The 18,425-nt window shown below is 51.7% G+C and overlaps 1 protein-coding gene across 2 annotated transcripts in view; it reads left to right on the top strand.

The window, feature by feature from the left end:
• The first annotated feature begins 2,518 nt into the window (after positions 1–2,518).
• Positions 2,519–18,425, top strand: part of TJP3 (tight junction protein 3) — a 30,191-nt gene continuing 14,284 nt past the window's right edge. For both annotated transcript variants that reach the window (XM_065918040.1, XM_065918042.1), the window contains exons 1-3: positions 2,519–2,712; positions 18,124–18,180; positions 18,296–18,405. In XM_065918040.1, coding sequence (XP_065774112.1) covers positions 18,133–18,180; positions 18,296–18,405 — 158 coding nt within the window. In that variant the 5' untranslated portion in view covers positions 2,519–2,712; positions 18,124–18,132. The remainder of the gene's footprint in view (positions 2,713–18,123; positions 18,181–18,295; positions 18,406–18,425) is intronic.

The raw sequence follows: 18,425 nt of genomic DNA, 5'->3' as shown, positions 1-18,425 counted from the left end.
TGAGGATGGTTGCACAACAATGTGAAGGTACTGAATGCAGCCAAGCTGTGCGAGTGAATACTATGCTTTGTGTATTTTGCCACCATTTTTCTAAAAGGCTCCAAGAGGAGTTCTTTGGTTCTGATTCATTTTTAATCTGCCTTGAGAAAAGATTTATATCCATGGTTCTCAAAACGAGGTGCCCGGACCTGCCCCCATCAGCATCCACCAGGAGCTTGCTAGAAATGCAGGTTCTCGGGCCGCCCGCACCCCAGGGCTCCTGCATCAAAAACTCGGGGTGCGGGGACTCATAATCTTTCTCTGAGCCTCTCAAGGCGTTTCGGATGCCTGATAGAGTTTGAGAACCACTGACTCAGACAACTGGAAGTGCAGAGGAGGGGCCAGGATCGGGATGGGGCAGCGGCTTTTGCTCCTCAGAATTCATCCTCCCGTGTCCCTGCACAAAATTCCCATTTTGCAGGATGGGAAACCAAAGCTGCCGCGACTGGAATTGGTAGCTTGGTTTCGGGCGCCCCCTGGTGGCCTTCGAGGTTATTACCGGCAGTACTGGGTCCTGCAGGTTGTTCAGTCGCTCAATGGCGTCGGACTCTGCAACTCCATGGACTGCATGCAAACTGTCCATCACCAACTCCCGGAGTTTGCTCAGACTTATGTCTGTTGAGTCGGTGATGCCATCCAACCATCTCATCCTGTCGTCCCCTTCTCCTCCTGCCTTCAATCTTTCCAATGAGTCTTTCCATCAGGGTCTTTTCCAGTGAGCTGGCTCTTCTCATCAGGTGCCCAAAGTATTGGAGCTTCAGCTTCAGCATTAATCCTGCGGGTAAAAGGGACTTAATGAATCCCCAGACTTCCCCATATTCCTTCCATTCATTCATTCATTCACTTCACAAATATTTACTGGACACCTGCTGTGTACCAAGCACTGTTCTATGCCACAAGGACACGCGAATAAGCAAGACCAAATTCCTACCTCAGAGAGGAACCATCTAAGGGAACTTCCTGGTGGTCCAGTGGTTAGGACACAGTGCTCACACTGCCGAGGGTCAAGGTTTGATCCCTGGTCAGGGAACTAAAATCTCACAAGCTACGTGTGTGGCCATAAAGAAAAAAAAAGAGAGAGAGAGAGAGAGACATCTAGGAGAAACAGATAAACAAGCAGACAATACACAAGGCATTTTAGCTGCTAACAAATACTTTGAAAATAATAGAGATATTGTACAGCAGCGAGAGAATGTGATCAAAAAAGCCTCCACAGTTGATGTGTGTGTTTTTTGTTGTTGTTTAGTCACTGAGCACTTATCCCAGTGTTTTCCAGTAGAGCTACAAGGCAATGTAAAATTTTAAATGTCATTTAAAGTTTTCTAGCAGCCACATTCTTAAGAAATTTAAAAAACCATGGACTTCCCTGGTGGTTCAGTGGTTAAGACTCTACATTTCCAATGTAGGGGCTGTGGGCTTCATCCCGTGGTCAGAGAACTAAGATCCAACATACCATGGGGCATGTCCAAAAATAAATAAATAAAAGTAAAACAAGTAGGTGACGTTACTTTTAAGAATATATTTCATTTAACCCAATACATTCAGAACCATTGTCATCTCTACAGGGAATCGATGTGTAAAACTAATGAACTATTTTAGGTTCTTTCCTGCAGAACGGCTCTTCCAAATCCTGTGTGTATCTCTCCCACCTCTCATTCATTCAGCCCAGCCACCTGTGGGTAGAGATTAGAAAGTGCTGCCCTACTGTGCGCCCGCAAAGCTCTGAGCACTTTATGGACCAACATTCATTCAGTTACTCAAGGAAACAACCCTAGGAGCAGACACCAGTGTTGTTTCCGTTTTTAAACATTTTGTGCTTGTTTGTTTTTATTGGAGTATAGTTGCTATACAATGTTTTATGTTGTTTCTTTTTGGGGGGGGGGGGTTGATTTTTTTGTTTTGGCTGCAAGGCGTGGCACCTGGGATTCTAGTTCCCTGACCAGAGATTGAACCCATGACTCCCTCTATTGGGAGCACAGTCTTAACCACTGAACTGCCAGGGAAGTCTCTGTTCCCATTTTTTGAGAAGAGGAAACAGGGGGCCTGGGTGACTGGCCCAAAGCTGCCCAGCTGGGAAGTGATAGAAAATTCTCAGAGTAGGGATCTTGCCACTCATGTGGGGGTAGGGAAGCAGATTTTGTGCTCAGATCCTCAGGAAGGAAAGGAGCAGTCCTACCCCCAGGTGCGAGACGGGGCCTTGAGGAAGGCAGGCGGAGCGATGGCGGGGTGGGGTGGGGGCGGGCGGGGACGCACCATTCATTCACTCAGTTCTGAATTTATTCCACCGATGTCTTCCACCTGCCACGTGGGCCCATCTCTTGCTGATGCCAAGGGCTTGGCGGTAGCCAGTGCAAGCGGGATGGGACTGGCATCCCTGGCCTCTGGGCGGGCAGGGGTTAAGGCCAGCGGCTCCCACGTGAGTGCACCTTGCGACAGAACCACACACCCAACCAGGCCTCTCTCACTCTCGCCAGCCGGCCTGTGGCTGTCGCCCTGCTGGTTCCACCTGGCACGGGACGGGCCAGTCTGTGGCCACCACAGGAGGAAGAGCTGGGCAAACAAGTGGGCAGGCCGGAGCCCAAGCTCGGGTCCCCTTCCTGCCCCCGATGCCAGGCAGACATCCAGGCCCTGACTGCTGCTGCCTGCCCAGAGGCCACCCAGCCTCCTAGACAGGTGAGTCCCCCACCCCTATTGGCCTACCACCCCAAAGGTACTGTCCAGATGGGGCTCCCCACCACGAGGTCCCGGGCCCCCTGCCACCTCCCCCCACCACCAGGCTCCCGGGAAAGCAGGAAACCGACACTCCTGTGTGGGCATTTGACATAGTTTCTAAGGGATTATCTGGCCAGCAGTTACTGCCCCTGGCAGCCCGCCCAGGACGCCACAGCCACAGACTTCAGAGGGTCATTGTTAGCCCAAGCTCTTTCAGGGAGGCTGAGGGGGTACCAGCTGGCCTCTGATCCCCCAAACTGAGGAGGGGAGGCTGACGGGGAGGTGGCAGGTGAGACAAATTGGCACCTGGTTGGTATCTGGACCTCCTGGAACTTCTTAAGGGGCCCCCAAGTTTTCAGACAGTTGCATCTCGTCTCCCTCCACTCCTGCTGCTGGAGCTAGGGGCGACAAGGGTCCTGGGGGAGGAGGGCTTATCTCCTTATCTCTTATTTCTTCTCTGGGTGAAATCTCCCTACGGAGAAATGAAGCAATGAGTGGGTGGATGATGGCCACAAGAGTCTGCAGAGTGGACTGTGGGCAAGAAGCCAGGATGGTTTCCAGGCAAAGGAAGATTAGACCCCCAAGAAGACAGGAATCCGGTGGCAAGAGCTTTTCTGGGTCATTTTCTCCCAAAAAGTGCAGGACAAAGAGCGAGTCCTAGCCAACCAAGTGTCTGATTGCACCTCAAAGCTCTTTGTCCGAGATGAAGAGGGCCCTCTGGGGCTCAGAATGCGTGAGCGTCCCAGTTGCAGGGTATGTGGTTGTGGGGGCAGGGAGTGGTGACTGGTGTTTGGAGTTACTCCTGGGAAACAGATGCTAAGATTCAGGGTCTGAGGAGTTAGGAGGGAATATACCTCAACTGGGGTTTGGAGAAAGAAAAACCCATGGAGTCAGAGAGATCTGACTTCAGTTTTCCACTCTGTGAAATGGGTATAATTAGAGACAGCAAGTCGCAGGGCTGCTGAGAATAGCATATGCTAGAGCACATAATAGATTCCCAATCATGCAAGGGGCAGGGTAAACTGCGCCCCCTCAAATCAGAATGCCAAACCAGGGGTAACTGCCTTCCTGTTTTGCAGAGGTCAAATCCAGGCTCAGAGAGGGGCAGCCACCTGCCCTGGGCTGCACAGGAAAGTAGAGCTGTCAGCCTGGTAGGAGTGAAAATGCGGAGAGTCGGGGAGGTGTGGGGGCTGCCTAAGCCCCCACCCCCAGCCAATACCCCAGTTCCAGCATCTTGTTAGAGTCCTGCCTCCCTGGCTCAGGGCTTCCTTGTGGCCCCGGTTCTGGGGAAAGTCCACTGCGGGAGTCTGGGTTCCTGTTCTTCCTCCTCGGGTCTGGCCTGGTGCCAGGGAAGCTGTGTTTGCTCAGGGCGGAGCCTGACACCCTTTGGAATGGGCTGAGGTTAGCCGGGATCATGCCTGGGAGGAGGTGCTCTCCAGGGAATGAACCTGCATTTACGGAGCACCTAGTACTACGTGCCGAATGCTGGTCCAGGCCTTGGGGATTCAGGGAGCAATCAAGAGAAACAAAGATCCCTACTCTTGTGGGGCTTGTGTTCTGGTGGAGGAAGACAGACAAGAAACAAGAGATAATAAGGAAGTAAACTATATCCTGGGTTAGAAGATGTTCAGTCTTACAGAAAAAAGAAAAAAAAAGAAAAAAGTGAAAGAGGTACAGCTGCTGCTGCTGCTGCTGCTAAGTCACTTCAGTTGTGTCCGACTCTGTGCGACCCCAGAGACGGCAGCCCACCAGGCTCCGCCGTCCCTGGGATTCTCCAGGCAAGAGTACTGGAGTGGGTTGCAGGGATAGGAGTAAAACAGGCAGGGAGGTATTTCACAATTAAGTAGAAAGATCAGGGGAGAACTCATTGCTTTTCAGTTGCTCCATTATGTCCGACTCTTTGTGACCCCATGGGCGTCTGACAGCATGCCAGGCTTCCCTGTCCTTCACTATCTCCTGAAGCTTGCTCAAACTTATATCCATTGAGTTAGCGTTGCCATCCAACCATCTCATCTTCTGTTGCCCCATTCTCCTCCTGCTTTCAACCTTTCCCAGCACCAGGGTCTTTTCCAATGAGTCAGTTCTTCACATCAGGTGGCCGGAGTATTGGAAGTTCAGCTTCAGCATCAGTCCCTCCAATGAATATTCAGAGTTGATTTCCTTTAGGATTGACTGTTTGGATCTCTTTGCAGTCCAAGGGACTCAAGAGTTGTCTCCAACATCACAATTTGAAAGCATCAGTTCTTCAGTGCTCAGCCTTCTTCATGGTTCAACTCTCACATCCATACATGACTATTGGAAAAACCATAGCTTTGTCGGCTCAGGGTGACAAAGTAATATCTCTGCTTTTAATACATTGTCTAGGTTTGTCATAGCTTTTCTTCCAAGGAATAGACGTCTTGTAATTTCGTGAGCTCATTGAGAAGGGGACATTTGAGCAGAGACTTGAATGAAGTGAGTGGTTGGGGGAGGGGCATTCCAAGGGCAAAGGGCAGCCTGTGCAAAGGCCCTGGGGCAGGATTGTGCCTGGTAGAACAGCTGGGAGCCCTCTGTGTATGAACAGAGGGGAGAGAAGGAGACAAGGGGAAGGCCTGGAGGGGACAGGACAGGTCCTGCAGGACGTTGTGAACCTCCGGAAGGACACTAGCTTTCAGGCTTAGGGAGGTGGGAGACCTGGAGAGCTGTGAGCAGAGGAGGGGTGGGGCCTGACTCTGGCGCTCACGGTTGCCATCTGGTGGCTGCTTCAGGGAGGACAGACTGTGGAGGGTGAGGGTGGAACCAGGGACCTGGAGGAGTGGACTCTGCTGGTCCAGGTGGGCGAGGGTGGGGTGAACCAGGTGGAGGCTCAGAAGGAGAAAGAAGTGGGAGGATTCTGGACACATTTTGGGAGAAGTAAGAACATTTGCTGACATATGAAAGACAGGGTTCAGGGTGATTAGGAAGAAAAGTGGGAAGAATGTTCTGGGACTTAAAGATGTTAACGGGTAAGAGGGAATAGGTGGAAATTTCTTGAGGGAGGAGCCTTGGACGCTAGAGTGAAGGCTTTCAGTGTAATGGAGGTAAGGGATTTTTTTTTCAAAAAAATATAAAAGCATGACTATACTGTAATATAAACCAAACAAGGCCTTCCCTGGTGGTCCAGTGGCTAAGAGTCCATGCTCTTGATGCAGAGGGTCTGGGTTCGCTCCCTGGTCAGTAAACTAGATCCCACATGCTGCAGCTAAGACCTGGTGCAGCCAAATAAACAAATAAAAATAAATATTTAAAAATAAAACAAACAGGTGCTTTATGAGTTTACTTAACTCATTCATTAATATGGGAACTAATAAGATCTTACAGCTTGTTTAAAGGAGAGCCTATTAACAAAGAACACATACAGGCAATCAAGGCTGAAATGAAATAACAAATAGTTATAAAACCGGTCAATAACCACAGGACAACAATCAATAGTCTCCGCAGGACAAAATTCATTTATATGTCTGTGGACAAGAATAGCTTGCAATGTTACCAGTTTCCTGTAACTTTGTTGTTGCTGTGAAGTTGTTAAGTCGTGTTTGATGCTTTTGCAATCCCAGGGACAGTAGCCCACCAGGCTCCTCTGTCCATGGGATTTCCCAGGCGGGAATACTGGAGTGGGTTGTCATTTCCTCTTCCAGGGGATCTTCCTGACCCAGGGATCGAATCGGAGTCTCCTGCATTGGCAGGCAGGCTCTTTACCACTGAGCCATCAGGGAAGCCATTCCTGTAATTTACAGGGATGTAAAATAATTTGAAGACCATAAGAAGCACAGATAACTAAGAAGAGTGCCCGGAGCCTGGCATTGATCAAATACTCAATAAATATCCTGACCAAAGGCTAGGGAACTATGGAATGTTCTTGAGCTAAAGCCACAGCTTTTTAGCCACACACTAATTGCTGACACTGTTCTGTTTATTTATTTATTTTGGTCGAGACACACAACATGTGGGGTATTAGTTCCCTGCCCAGGGCTCAAACCCACATCCTCTACAGTGGAAGTTCAGAGCCTTAACCACTGGACATGCAGCGAAGTCCCTCAGACTGTTAGTTGCATGTCTGCTCTGAAAGTCTGTGAGCTCACCTCTGCAGTGTCCTGAGTTCCTATTATAGTGCCTGGTATGCAGTAGGTGCTCCATAAAGGAATGAATAGCTCATGGGGAACCACCTAAGATTCTGAGCAGAGTAGAAAGACGAGTACTGTACATTTTAGAAGGACAGATTCCAGCTGTGGCTGGCCCAGTCACAAAGCAGATAAGACCCCTAGCAAACTGGGGGTCACGAGGAACCTTTCATGGGACGTGGGTGGGGGGGAGCTGGCGGGGGCACAGCTGCAGAAGCCAGACTGGAGATAGGGATGCAGGTATCAGGGGTGTGGGTGCTTCCCGAGGCCATTGTACCAAAGGATGAAACCTCGAAGTTGACATTTCTGTGGGCGGTCCCTGTCCAGCCCTGGGGGACACCATAATTCACTTCACTTTTTCCTACTAGGGGCTTATTTCCCTCCTCCTGACTCAAGTTGGGATGGAGCCACAGAGAGCACCCGGGCAAACCTTTCAGTGCACCTGCTGGGTGCCAGCTGCTTTAGTCTGTGGACCTTCCCAATCATAGCGCTCAAAGGCAGAAGCAGGCCCCATTATACAGATGAGAAAACTGAGGCTGGAAGCAGAGAGGCTGGGATTCTCAACAGGCACTGCTCTGCCCCCTGCGGTGGGCCTCCTCCCACTCAGGAGGCAGGCGATACGGGGAACACACTCTGTGAGGCCCCCTACGGCTGCCCCCAGAAGGGTCTTCACCCCTCTCCTTCCAACATCAAAGTGCTCTCCCTAACGTGCTCCAGCGCCCTCACGGTGCCAACTGCTGGGACACACCTCAGTGCTGTGAGCATACACAAGCCAGCCGCACCCCAGAATCTGCCCTTCGTCCCATGCCCTCTGCCTGAACCCACAACCCCAGTCCAGGCACTGGACAATTCCCAAATGAGGAGTAGTATACAAAGCCGCTGCCTGGTCTCCTCCAGGCTGGAGAGGTCCATGGCACACGGGGGAGTGGAGCCCGAGGAGATGTGAGGACCGGATGCACTGTGAGATGCTAAACGGGGTCCTGGTGCAGTAAAACCTGAACGCAGCCTGGAGTGTAGTTAGCAGTGATGAGACTGTGGTTTCTTAGTTTTGGCAGGTACATCGTGGTCATCTTAAATGGTGTTTGGAGAAACTGGGTGAGGAGCATAGGGGGCCTCTCTGAATTTCATCTACAACTTTTCTGTCAGTTTAAAAACAGGCCAGGAAGTTCCCTGTTGGTCTAGTGGTTAGGCCTCCGCTCTTTCATTGTCCGAGGACCTGGGTTCAATCCCTGGTCGGGGAACTAAGATTCCACTAGCGGCACGGCCAAAATTAAATAAATAAAATAAATAAAAAGTTCCAAAATAAAATGTCTTGGTTCTTTTTGGCATCGCAGCTTGTGGAATCTTATTTCCCTGACCAGGGATCGAACCTGGGCCCTCGGGCAGTGAAAGCGCAGAGTCCTAATCACTTGACCCCTAGGGAATTCCCCCCAAATAAAACTTGATTTGAAACATTTTTTTTTGCAGGGCCTCTGGGTTTGGGCTCACAGCTTGCCTAGCTTCTGCCCCCACCACTCTGTCTGTTATTCTAGCAGTGGGCCCCTGAATCAGGCCCTGGCCATTCATCTGCCCATAGCCCTCCTGGGTCCCACCTCCCTGGGGCCAGAAGCCCTTATCTCCTCCCAGCCCTCCTCTCCTCCTCTCTCCCTCACTCACTCTGCTCCAGCCATAACGTTTTCCTCGTTTTCCTCGCTGTTCCTCCAACACTCTAGGCCCAGTACTGCCCCAGGGCCTTTGCACTGGCAGTCCACTCAACTCTCCCATGGTGCCTCCCTTACCTCCTTCAGGTCTAGCTGTTACCTCCTCCCAGATCCCTCTCACTTAGGTCACTCCTATTAATCTCAGTAACACCTCCTCAGAGAAGCCCTCCAGGAGTCCCCAGACCAGCTGTGTCTCTGTGCAGGTGCTCTCAGAAATCTAGATTGGACATTTTATTTCTGCTACCTGAAGATTATTTCATTGTCTATCTTCCCCAAGGGCCCTGGGCTTCCTTTTGTTGGATGATCGGTTGTGTCCAACTCTTTGTGACCCCATGGACTGCAGCACGCCAGGCTTCCCTGTCCTTCACTATCTCCTAGAATTAGCTCAAACTCATGTCTACTGAGTCAATGATGCCATCCAACTATCTCATACGCTCCTCTTCCTGCCCTCAATCTTTCCCAGCATCAGGGTCTTTTCCAACAAGTCGGCTCTCTGCATCAGATGGCCAAAGTATTGGAGCTTCAACATCAGTCCTCCCAATGAATATTCAGGGTTGATTTCCTTTAGAATTGATTGGCTTGGTCCCCATGCTGTCCAAGGGACTCCCAAGAGTCTTTTCCAATGCCACAATTCAAAAGCATCAATTCTTCGGGTGCTCAGCCTTCTTTAGGGCAGGGCCTGCGTCAGAGCTGGGTGTACACAGTGGGCACTCAGTAATTGAAAGAGCCAGCGCCTGGCCAGGTGGCTGAGCAGCTTCATTCTTGGGTTCTGGTCAGACCTGTTTGACCACAAATAAGATCTCCGCCTCCTGCAGCCCAGCAAAGCAGCCTCCACCAGGGAGTCTTTAAGCCTCAGGCGTGATTGACCACCACTCCCTCCCTCCAGGTTCCCACCCTTCCTGGTGGCCACCACTCAGGGGGACCTCAGCCCTGTCCCCACCCCTTTTGAGCTGAGTTTCCCCCTCGAGGGCTCAGAAGGGGCAGAGAAAGGTCATCCCTCAGGTTCCTAGTATCCTCCCCTCCCACAACATCACTTCAGGCCATGTGCACACTGCCTCCTCCTGGTGGTAATCAGCACTGCAATTCCAGGCGGGAATTCCTTACCCCCTCACTTCCTCCTTCACTTGGTGCATAACAAGGGTTTGAAATATTTTTTTGCATGAACGACTGAATAGGTGATAAAATGAATGCATGAATGACCCTACCTCTGTGAGGCAGCACTGGATGCATCCTTCTCCAAAGCCCTGAATTTGAGTACAGATTATCTGATGGATACCGGGGAGCCGTTGAGTGTTCTTGAGCAGGGAAAGAAGCATGTGAGGTGGCTGAAGGAAGACCACATATCTTGGGGTGGTTATCCCCCTTAGAGGACTTTAAAGTGGGGTTTCTCTACCTCAGCACTATTGACTCTTGGAGCTGGGTGGTTCTCTGGGGTGGGGCTGTCCTGGGCTGTCCTGGGTGGTGAGCAGCATCCCTGGCCTCTGTCCACTCCATGCCAACAGGAGTGCGTGCATGCTCAGTTGTGTCCAACTCTTTGCAACCCCATGGACTGTAGTGGGTCAGGCTCCCTCTGTCCTTGGGATTCTACAGGCAAGAATACTGGAGTGGGTTGCGATTTCCTCCTCCAAGGGATCTTCCTGACCCAGGGATGGAACCCTGGTCTCCTGCATTGCCAGGTGGATTTTTTACCACGAAATCACCTGGGAAGCCCACTCAATGCCAACAGTATCTAGTAAAAATGTCTTCAGATATTAAAGTGGAGTTTTGAGGGGGAGTGAGGGGTAAATCACCCTGCACACAGAGTGAGGGGTATGGCACCAAACAGAGCCAATCCAGCTCTTCTAGTTGGGCCCGCTACTTGACATATCTGGTCTCAGTTTTCTCAGCTGCAAATGGGCATGTGTAACAGTGGTTGCAGCAAAGCTAACCCTCTTAAGAATGAGACAGCCTACTTGTCTGATTTTGCCAGACCTACATCCCAATCAGTAACTCCTCCCCAGTAATCGCAACCGCAAATTACTATATATATGTGGCAGTGGAGAATTTATTTATGTTTTTTCCTGTAACTCATTAAAACAAATATACATCTATTTTTTAAAAAATGGTTGACTTTCTTCTACCTAAAATCATTTTGTGTTTGGCCCAAGGTCACCTGCTGGTGGCCCAAGGTCACATTGGAAAAGACTGAAGTTGGCTAAGATGGTAAAGAACCTGCCTGCAATGTAGGACACCTGGATTTGATCCCTGGGTCGAGATCTCCTGGGGAAGGGAAAGGCTACCCACTCCATTGTTGCCTGGAGAATTCCATGGCCAGAGTAGCCTGGCGGGCTACAGTCCATGGGGTCGCAAAGAGTCAGACCCGACTGAGCAACTAACACTGATTTATTTACTTATGAGTGTCCAAATAGGTCCTTAGAAAGGGGCTCTGGCAAAGGGTTATTGCCTTAGAAGCTTTTGGGCACCCTTAAGGGGTAAATTCTGGCTAACTGGGATCTCTAGACTAGTGTTTTGGGTAGAGGTGAGACATCAACCTTGGGCGCCTCAAAAGATTTTGATTATCTTCTTGCACATTTGGCAAATTCTTATCCAACCTTCTGGCTGGGCTGGATGAATCACAAGCTGAAACTGAGATTGCCAAGAGAAATAGCAACAACCTCTGATAGGCAGATGACTCCACCCTTATGGCAGAAATCGAAGAGGAACTAAAGAGCCTCTTGATGAAAGTGAAAAAGAAGAATGAAAAAGCTGGCTTAAAACTTAACATTCAAAAAACTAAGATAATGGCATCTGGTCCCATCACTTCATGGCAAATAGATATGGAAACAGTGATGGACTTTATTTTCTTGGATTGAAAATTACTGCAGACAGTAACTGCAGCCGTGAAATTAAAAGACACTTTATCCTTGGAAGAAAAGCTATGATAAGCATAGACAGTGTATCAAAAAGCAGAGATATCACTTTGCCAACAAAGGTCTGTATAGTCAAAGCTATGATTTTTCCAGTAGACATGTATGGAGGTGAGAGTTGGACCATAAAGAAAGTTGATCGCAAATTGATGCTTTCAAACTGTAGTGCCAGAGAAGACCCTGGGGAGTCCCTTGGACTGCAAGGAGATCAAATCTGTCAGTCCTGAAGGAAATCAACCCCTAATATTCAATGGAAGGTCTGTTGCTGAAGCCGAAGCTTCAGTACTTTGGCCACCTGATGAGAAGAGCTGATTGGTTGGAAAAGATGTTGGGAAAGACTGAGGGCAAGAGGAGAAGGGGATGACAGAGGAAGAGATGAATGGATAGCATCATCAACTCAATGGACGTGAGTTTGAGCAAACTCAGGGAGATGGTGAAGGACAGGGAAGCCTGGCATGCTGCACTCCATGGTGTGGCAAAGAGTTGGACACAACTTAGTGACTGAACAGCAACAGCAATATCCAACCTTCTAAACCCCAGTGGCAATGCCCCCTCTTCCAGGAAGCCTTCCCTGATCCCTAATTTTCCCCTCTGCCTCCCTCTTCCCACAATCTGGAGCTTCTCTCAGCCCAATCTTGGCTGGGTGAGGCTGGGAAGGGGTGTCTATGCCCAGATTTGCCCCTTCAACCTTGAGCTGGGTGGGGCAAGGAAACAGTTGGGCCTCAGGGTCTATATTTTTTAAACAAGAAGGAATGTGAGGGTAGAGCCAATGGTGGCTCCACCCACCCAGGTGACTTTCTCCCTTCCACACCCTTAGAGGGTTTCCTCCTCTGGTCCAGTTATTCCCAGACGGGTCCCTTAAGGGTGAGGCAGGGGGTGGAGAAGGAAGCATGACCTTTACTCCAAGAATCTTAAAGAATTTCCTGCCTGCCCTCCCCAGCTGGGGACCCAGCCCAGGGCTAGGTGTGAAGACAGGATGATGACACTGGATTCTGGCCAGACCCAGAGGTGACGGCTGTGCACCTTCTGGATCCTCCACTGTAGGGGACATCAAAAGGGAAGTCTCCTATCAGCCTACACCTTCAGAAAGTCCATACCCCTCACCCCACCCCAGGCTTCTCTGGGCCTCAGTTTCCTCTCTAAAATAAACTCCCATAAATGAAAGAAATAAAATAGGGTGAACTTGCTGAAGATGAGGTGACCGAGAAAGACCAGCCATACTCTCCGGACGTCTCTGACCCTTGGCTAGCTCCTAATCATAACACGTCTCTCTGCAGAATCTCAACACGCAGAGGTTTTCCTGGATGGAAAACCTTCCACAGCCCCGGCTCCGTTCCAAACGCGGCCTTAATCCCTGCCTTGTCTTCCTTGCAGCCACTCCTGGCGGGTCTCCAACCCGGCCGCCGGCTAGTGCGCAGCTGGGTGGAAAACTCGGCCTGGAATTCCCATCCCAGGGCCTGGATCCTGTGTTGGGAGGGGCGGGGGTGGTGGGAACGAAGGCGGCCTCGGCGGCGTCCGGGAGGCGTGTCGGAACAGAGGCGGGGCCGGGAGGGGACTCAGAGGAGGAAGAGGTGCAGGTGCAGCCCTGGCGGCGGAGCGGGCTGGAGCGGGGCAAGTGCTGGACACCTGCTTCGCCGCGACCCTCCCCAGCCTCCTCCCTCACGCCAGGGTGGGGTCCAGTTTTGACTGCTTCTAGGCCCCCCGCCCTGAGCCAGAGGCGCTGGACAGCCCCCAGGGTGGGCTATGGCGGTGAGATTCCAGGCGAGTAGCCCGCGGAGGGCCGGAGGGGGAGGGGACCGAGGTGGGGTCGGGGCTGGTGCCGGGACCCCGGGACTCCAGATCACCCCCTGCCCAGGTAACAGATGGGGAAACTGAGGCCCAGGAGAATGTGGAGGCTAGCACGGGGAGAGTGTCCGCGCCCACTGGCCTCCAACGCTGCCTCCCGGGGCTCCCTCTGCCCCGGGTCTGCCTCCCTTAACAGATAGCGTTCGCGTGTGTACTAAGTCACTTCAGTCGTGTATGACTGTTTGCAACCCAATGGACTGTAGCCCGCCAGACTCCTCTGTCCCATGCTCTTCTCCAGGGGATCTTTCCGACCCAGGGATGGAACCCGCGTCTCTCACGTCTCATGTATAGGCAGTCGGGTTGTTTACCACCAGCGCCACTTGAGAAGTCCCTTAGTAGAGAGACCGGTGTTCGAATCCCGATTTTTCTGTGTAACTTTGAGCCAGCCAGTGAGTCCACGCCTCTGAGAACCTCGTCTATAAAGTGGGTGATGGTCACTTTATAGAAGGGCGTGGGGAGGACCCTAGGAGAGGAGGGGAAATGCTCCTGGTACATAGTAGGTGTGCAGTTTCCCAGGGGGATGGGCCGAGTTGAGCTTGAGCACTAATGGTGGGACAGTAGGCAGGGACTTTGTGGGCTGGAACGGCTGTGGCGAAGGCAGTGAGGCTGTGGAAGAGGGGATCACCATTTCCTGAGTGCCTACTGTATACAGAGTCGTTGACTTGGGCGATCTGGCTTGAGAGCCCTGTTTTGTTGCATCGGGCAGGCGGATCGGGGCTGGGGCAGGGAATCCCCGTGGCTCTGTGGTGAGGGGGGCGTGCTTCGTTCTCTAGTGTTGGAGCTTGAACCGACTTTGTCACACCCACCCTTCTGCGTCTCAGGTCGAGTCCCAGAGGCATAAACAGGTGAACAGGCTTGGGAGATCTGTGGCTGGCCCCCGGCCAGACCACCCGAGGCTCTAGGGCTGTGAAGCTCTTTCTCCTTCCCGGCTGCAAGCAGCAGCTCCCAAAATCCCGTCCTCAACTCGAGTATTTGTGGTCCCCTCCCCTTCCCTCCCCCACTCCGACCCCCGCTGTGGTTCCCAGAGGTGGGGGCGGGGAGGGGCAGAGCGATCTGCAGCCTGGCAACCATGTGCCCCGGCCGGTGTGACTCGGTAAGCCCAGTCCCCTCTGGAGGCCTTTCGTCTCCGGTGTTTCTGTCCCGCGCGTGGCAAGGGGCGGGGATGTAGGCCCGGGGCCGCCTCTCGGAGCTCACCTGGAGGGGGGCGGGGCTGAGGAGGCTAGGAACTCTGGACGGATTTGCAGGTGGTGGTGGTTGTCGCTAAGTCGTGTCTTAGTCTTTGCGACCCTATGGACTGCAGCACATCAGGCTCCTCTGTCCTCCACTATCTCCCAGAGAACCTGGTGGAGTTCCTGTCAAAATCAGCCTTTTATTCTACCATTAGTGCATTCCTCAAACTTCCTCCCACACGGTCCTGTGGGGACAATGATGGGGTCCCAGGGCCCCCAACCCTGCGTACCAGGAATCCCCAGACTCAAAGGTATAGGGGAGACAGGTGGACTGGAACCTCCCACGCCTCAATAATCAGAGGCAAGAAATGTATGTGTCTTGCGGGTGTGTTGAGGACTTATTTCCTGAAGGAAGAGAAAGTGCCCCTGGGGCTGTGAAGGATGAATAGGAGTTTGCCAGGGGGTACAGCATGTGCAAAAGCCTGGAAGGGAGGCTGATTGAAGGACCAATCAGCAAAGTACCCAGAGAGACAGCTCCGACTAGCCTTCACACCCAAGAGGAAAGATCAGAAACTCACAAACTGATGATTAAACAGGGCAATTGAAGATGGTTTTGGATGCCATGAGTAAAACCTAATAAAAAAAGCAGAGGAGTGGTAGGATACCAAAGATTGGCTAGTCTGGGAGGTCTTCCTGGGGAGGTGGCATTTGAGCTGAGACCCCAGTGTCAGGGGACAGCTGTATGCATGTTGGGAGGATGTCCAGGCACAGGGGTCAGACGGGGAAAGGCTGGGGGTGAACTAAGCTGAGGTGGGCTGCGGGGTTAGGTGTGACCCTATGGGTGTCAGAGAGCCTGCCAGTATCCATGGAGGCGAACCTGCACAAGCCAGGACAAGCCATGGCCACCTGTGCCTGCCCCCTCAGGGGCTGTGATTCCCTGGGGGCTGATTCTTAAAATAGAGCCAGGAACTCAAAATTCAAGGGGATCATTTAATGACACCAAACATAAATCAGAGCAAGTGAAAAGATTTTGTTCCGAAAAATAAGTTTAGAAGGAAAAAAAAAAAAACCAAACAAACAGAAGGATGCTGGGACCAGGTGGTTGAGAGCAAAGGCATGGGACAGACTGCCAATGTTCACATAGTGCTGTGTGACCTCTAGTAAGTTACTGAACCTCTCTGGGCCTCCTTTGCCTCCCCTGTGAGGCAGGAAGGCAGAAATAGAAGCAGCACCGCTTCCTGAGGTCACTCAGGAGTAAAGGAATGGGCACTGCAAAGTGCTCGCTGGCAGCTCATGGAATAGTGTTGCTTATTAATGTTACACAGAGGAGAAGGGCCATTATTATTACTTCTCACTACAACCACTGCCGTCCCTCCAGAGGCTCCTGTTGCTATTTGTGGGAGACTCCAGGCCCCCTTCTCACACCTCAGTGCTGAAAGATGGGGCGGCGGGGGTGAGGGAGGTACCCATTGTACAGATGGGGAAGATGAGGCTGGAGAGGTACCACCACAGCCAGTCAAGTGCAGACTGAAGGATTTGAATCTTGGTGAAAGCAGGCCTGGCTCCCAGGAGGGCTCATGAGGCCCCGCCCTTGGCTGTGTTTCCCTTTTCTCCTCCGGCTTCCTACCTCCCTGGAGCCTGGAATGCTGCTCTCCCAGGAACCTCTAAGAAAAGGTAGGGAAACACACCACTCCTGCTATGCTATGTGGGGAGGGGGCGTCATTTCTCCAAGGACCCCCAGGGGCAGCAGAACCCCCAGGTAGAAGTAAGGGATTGGTGGGGGCCAACATCCCCCCTTCTGTTGACTTCCTGACCTCTATTCCCAAAGCCTCTGATCTCATCTGTACCCTAGACTTGAAAATAACAGAAGCCACGCCTCCCCAGCCCTATGCACCAATTGCTCTGTTGTCTTGACAAGTGACTTTCCCTCTCTGGACCCAGCTTTCCTCATCTGTGATTGTTCAGTCACTCAGTCATGTCCGACTCTTTGCAACCCCATGGACTGCAAGCATGCCAAGCTTCCCTGTCCTTCACCATCTCCCAGAACTTGCTCAAACTCATGTCCATTGAACTGGTGATGCCATCCAACCTCCTCATCCTCTGTCATCCGCTTCTCCTCCTGCCTTCAGTCTTCCCCAGCATCGGGGTCTTTTCCAATGAGTCAGCCCTTCGCATCAGGTGGCCAAAGTATTGGAGCTTCAACTTCAGCATCAGTCCTTCCAAAGAATATTCAGGGTTGATTTCCTTTAGGATTGACTGGTTTGATCTCCTTGCAGTCCAAGGAACTCTCAAGAGTCTTCTCCAACACCACAGTTCAAAAGTATCAGTTCTTCGGCATTCAGCCTTCTTTATGGCCCAACTCTCACATCCATACATGACTGCTGGAAAAATCATATAACAGATTAATAATAGAATATCTGTTAACAGAACACCTGTTAGTGAGAAGATTAAATGAGATCTTACTGCAAAGAGCCTGGCTCATAGGAAGCACTTCATTTAATCATTCTATAGATAGAAAGAATCTGAGGCAGATAAAAATCTCTGCCATCCAAAGCAGACATTCTAGAGGGAGAAGTGCAGTGACCAGATTTTTAAAATTCAGAGAATGTCAAGGGCTCACAGCTTCTATTAACTGGGAATCAGGGCGAGGTGGAAAAACTGGTCTATTGTAGGCTGGGGTGGGGGCCAGTTGCAGACCGGGTGGCTGGGAGAAGGAAGTAAGGGAGGAAGCCATGTAGAGATCTAGTGGATGAGAGTTTCAGGCAGAGGAGAAAGTGTGTGCAAAGGTCCTGGGGCAGGACTGGGCCTGGCATGTTGGAGGAATGGTGAGGAGGCCTGAGGGTCTGGAGCAGAGTGAGTCCCTTGTGCCTGTGGGCCTTGCTTGATGCCCCTAGGCACCAAGTCAGATCTCCCAGAGGGAAAGCAACAAGGATTTGTCTCTTCTCTGTTTCCATTACAGTTCAGCACCATTAACATCTGGGAAAGGATATTTTTTTATTGTTGTTTTCTGTATTTCTGGTTGCTCTGGGTCTTTGTTGCCATGCGCGGGTGTTCTCTAGTTGCGGCAATCAGGGGCTATTCTTCATTGCGCTGCACGGGCTTCTCATTGACGTGTCTTCTCTTGTTGCAGAGCACAGGCTCTAGAGGCATGGCCTCAGTAGTTGTAGTGCGTGAGCTTAGTAGCTCCTCATGGCATATGGAATCTTCCCGGACCAGGGATCAAACCCATGTCCCCTGCATTGGCAAGCAGATTCTTACCCACTGTACCACCAGGGAAGCCCATGGATCATTCTTTTTGCTGGGGTCTGTCCTGTGCACTGAAGGAATTTGAGAAGCACCCCTGGCCCCCACCCACTTGATGCCAGGAGCACACCTAATTGTGACAACCACAGATGATCCCAGATACCACACAGTGTCCCCTGGAGGAGGCAGAACAGCTCTGGATTGAGAACCACTGACTTAAGTCCACTTTGCAGATGAAAAAACTGAGGTCTCAGGAGAGATTGCAACTAGCCCACAGGCTTGGGCCAGGAGAGTGTCAGAGCCAGGCTCCCCACCAAGGTATGAAGACTCCTGAATCCTCACACCCACCTTCCCTGTCACCTCCCTCCAGGTGTTGGACATGGAGGAGCTGACCATCTGGGAGCAGTACACAGCCACGATCAGCAAGGTGGGACCTCGCTCTCCCTGCATGGGTGCCAACAGAAATGGTGGGTTAGTCCCCATAGGACGGCCTTTGTCCCAGTGAAAAGCAAAATCGCATTCTGTTTCTCATCCTCTCTCAGGACCCCCGCCGAGGCTTTGGCATCGCAATCTCCGGTGGCCGAGACCGGTCCGGTGGATCTGTGGTTGTGTCCGATGTGGTGCCTGGAGGGCCGGCTGAGGGCCGGCTACAGTGAGTGTCAAGGCAGCTGG

Source organism: Muntiacus reevesi, chromosome 1 (genome assembly GCF_963930625.1).
Source record: "Muntiacus reevesi chromosome 1, mMunRee1.1, whole genome shotgun sequence".
In the NCBI taxonomy this organism is placed as follows: domain Eukaryota; kingdom Metazoa; phylum Chordata; class Mammalia; order Artiodactyla; family Cervidae; genus Muntiacus; species Muntiacus reevesi.
This window is presented reverse-complemented; position numbering and strand designations above follow the sequence as displayed.